At 48.0% G+C, this 1,345-nt stretch overlaps 1 protein-coding gene across 1 annotated transcript in view; it reads left to right on the plus strand.

Moving 5' to 3' along the window:
- The window catches only part of LOC114028467 (group IIE secretory phospholipase A2-like), a 2,479-nt gene extending 1,639 nt beyond the window's left edge, over nt 1–840 (plus strand). The window contains exons 2-4 of the mRNA XM_027842702.1: nt 4–142; nt 366–472; nt 656–840. Coding sequence (XP_027698503.1) covers nt 4–142; nt 366–472; nt 656–798 — 389 coding nt within the window. The 3' untranslated portion in view covers nt 799–840. The remainder of the gene's footprint in view (nt 1–3; nt 143–365; nt 473–655) is intronic.
- The last annotated feature ends 505 nt before the right edge of the window (nt 841–1,345 follow it).

A 1,345-nucleotide genomic window follows, 5' to 3' on the forward strand; every position in this document is an offset into this window, starting at 1 on the left:
CAGTGCCCCTGTCCAGTGGGAATCTACTACAGTTTGGGCTCATGATTGAGAGGCTGACGGGGAAGTCGGCACTGGAGTACAATAACTACGGCTGCTACTGTGGCATCGGTGGTTCCAAATGGCCTGTGGATGAGACAGATTGGTAAGGACCCAGGCACGAGGAGGTCTGGGAAGAAGAAACTAGATTTCCCCCTTTTTACCAGAATCCCTTCAACTCCTATGATTAGCCACTGTCTTCCCTAAGGGACCTCTCACAGGAAATGAGAGTTTCTGTAAGCCAGTGTCCCTTGAGAAGATCCCTGGACCCAGACTCCTCTCCCCCTAGTCCTTACACACTCCCCCGGGGTTGGTGCTATCCCCACCAGGTGCTGCCATGCCCATGATTGCTGCTATGGAAGGATGAATGAGCTAGGCTGTGATCCCAAAGTGGAAAAGTACAACTTTACTATCACAGAGAACAGCATCATCTGCGGTAGGTGAAGGAGGCGGAGAAGGGTAGGGAGTCATGGGGGATGCAATGAGATAGAAGTGGCAGATGAAAGCCTTCTACAACAGAGGGTAGACACCTCTTACAACTGCTTGGGAAGGTCAGAGCCCAAGGGCATTAGGTCTTCCGTCCCTTCTGTTGCCCTGACCTTTTCCCTTCCCCTTTCAGGGGGCAGAACTTCCTGCCAAAGGCTGACTTGTGAGTGTGACAAGAATGCCACACTGTGCTTCAGAGACAACCTCAGCACCTACAACCACAAGTACGCTCACTATCCCAAGAAGCTATGCACAGGCCCCACTCCACCATGCTGAAACCCTGGCAGCCTCCAGCGGAGTGCAAGCCACCTCCGCCTTCCCAGCTTCAGCTGTCTTCCCACAAAATCCTCCTCCTGTCCCTCTAGACGTTCAAGGGATCCAGGACAAGAATTTCCTCTCAGACACTCAATAAATACTTGTTTGGTTATCTCAGCAGTCTTCCTTTCCCTGTATTAGCTTCCCTTTGAGGAAGCTTTTGGACCACGGCTTTATTAATAAATATCGGTTGTTCTGGTCCACATCTTCCTTTTGGTAACACTCCCTTGTTTCTTTGAGGTACCAGCCAAATCATCATCATCCCAAACTAATCAGTTCCTTTTACCTCAGACTAACAGAATATTTAATAGTAATAGTAGCTAACATTTAAATAGTGCTTACAAATGTGCCAGGAACTGTACTAAGTGCTTTACAATGATTATCTCTAACAAATCTAGGAGGTAGGTGCTATTTTTATCCCCATTTTATAGATAAAGGAACTGAGGCAAATAGAGATTAAGTGACTTGCCCAGAGTCACACAGCTAGTGAATGTCAGAGGTCACATTT

This window comes from Vombatus ursinus, unplaced genomic scaffold (assembly GCF_900497805.2).
Source record: "Vombatus ursinus unplaced genomic scaffold, bare-nosed wombat genome assembly UNPS02014884.1, whole genome shotgun sequence".
Classification (NCBI taxonomy): domain Eukaryota; kingdom Metazoa; phylum Chordata; class Mammalia; order Diprotodontia; family Vombatidae; genus Vombatus; species Vombatus ursinus.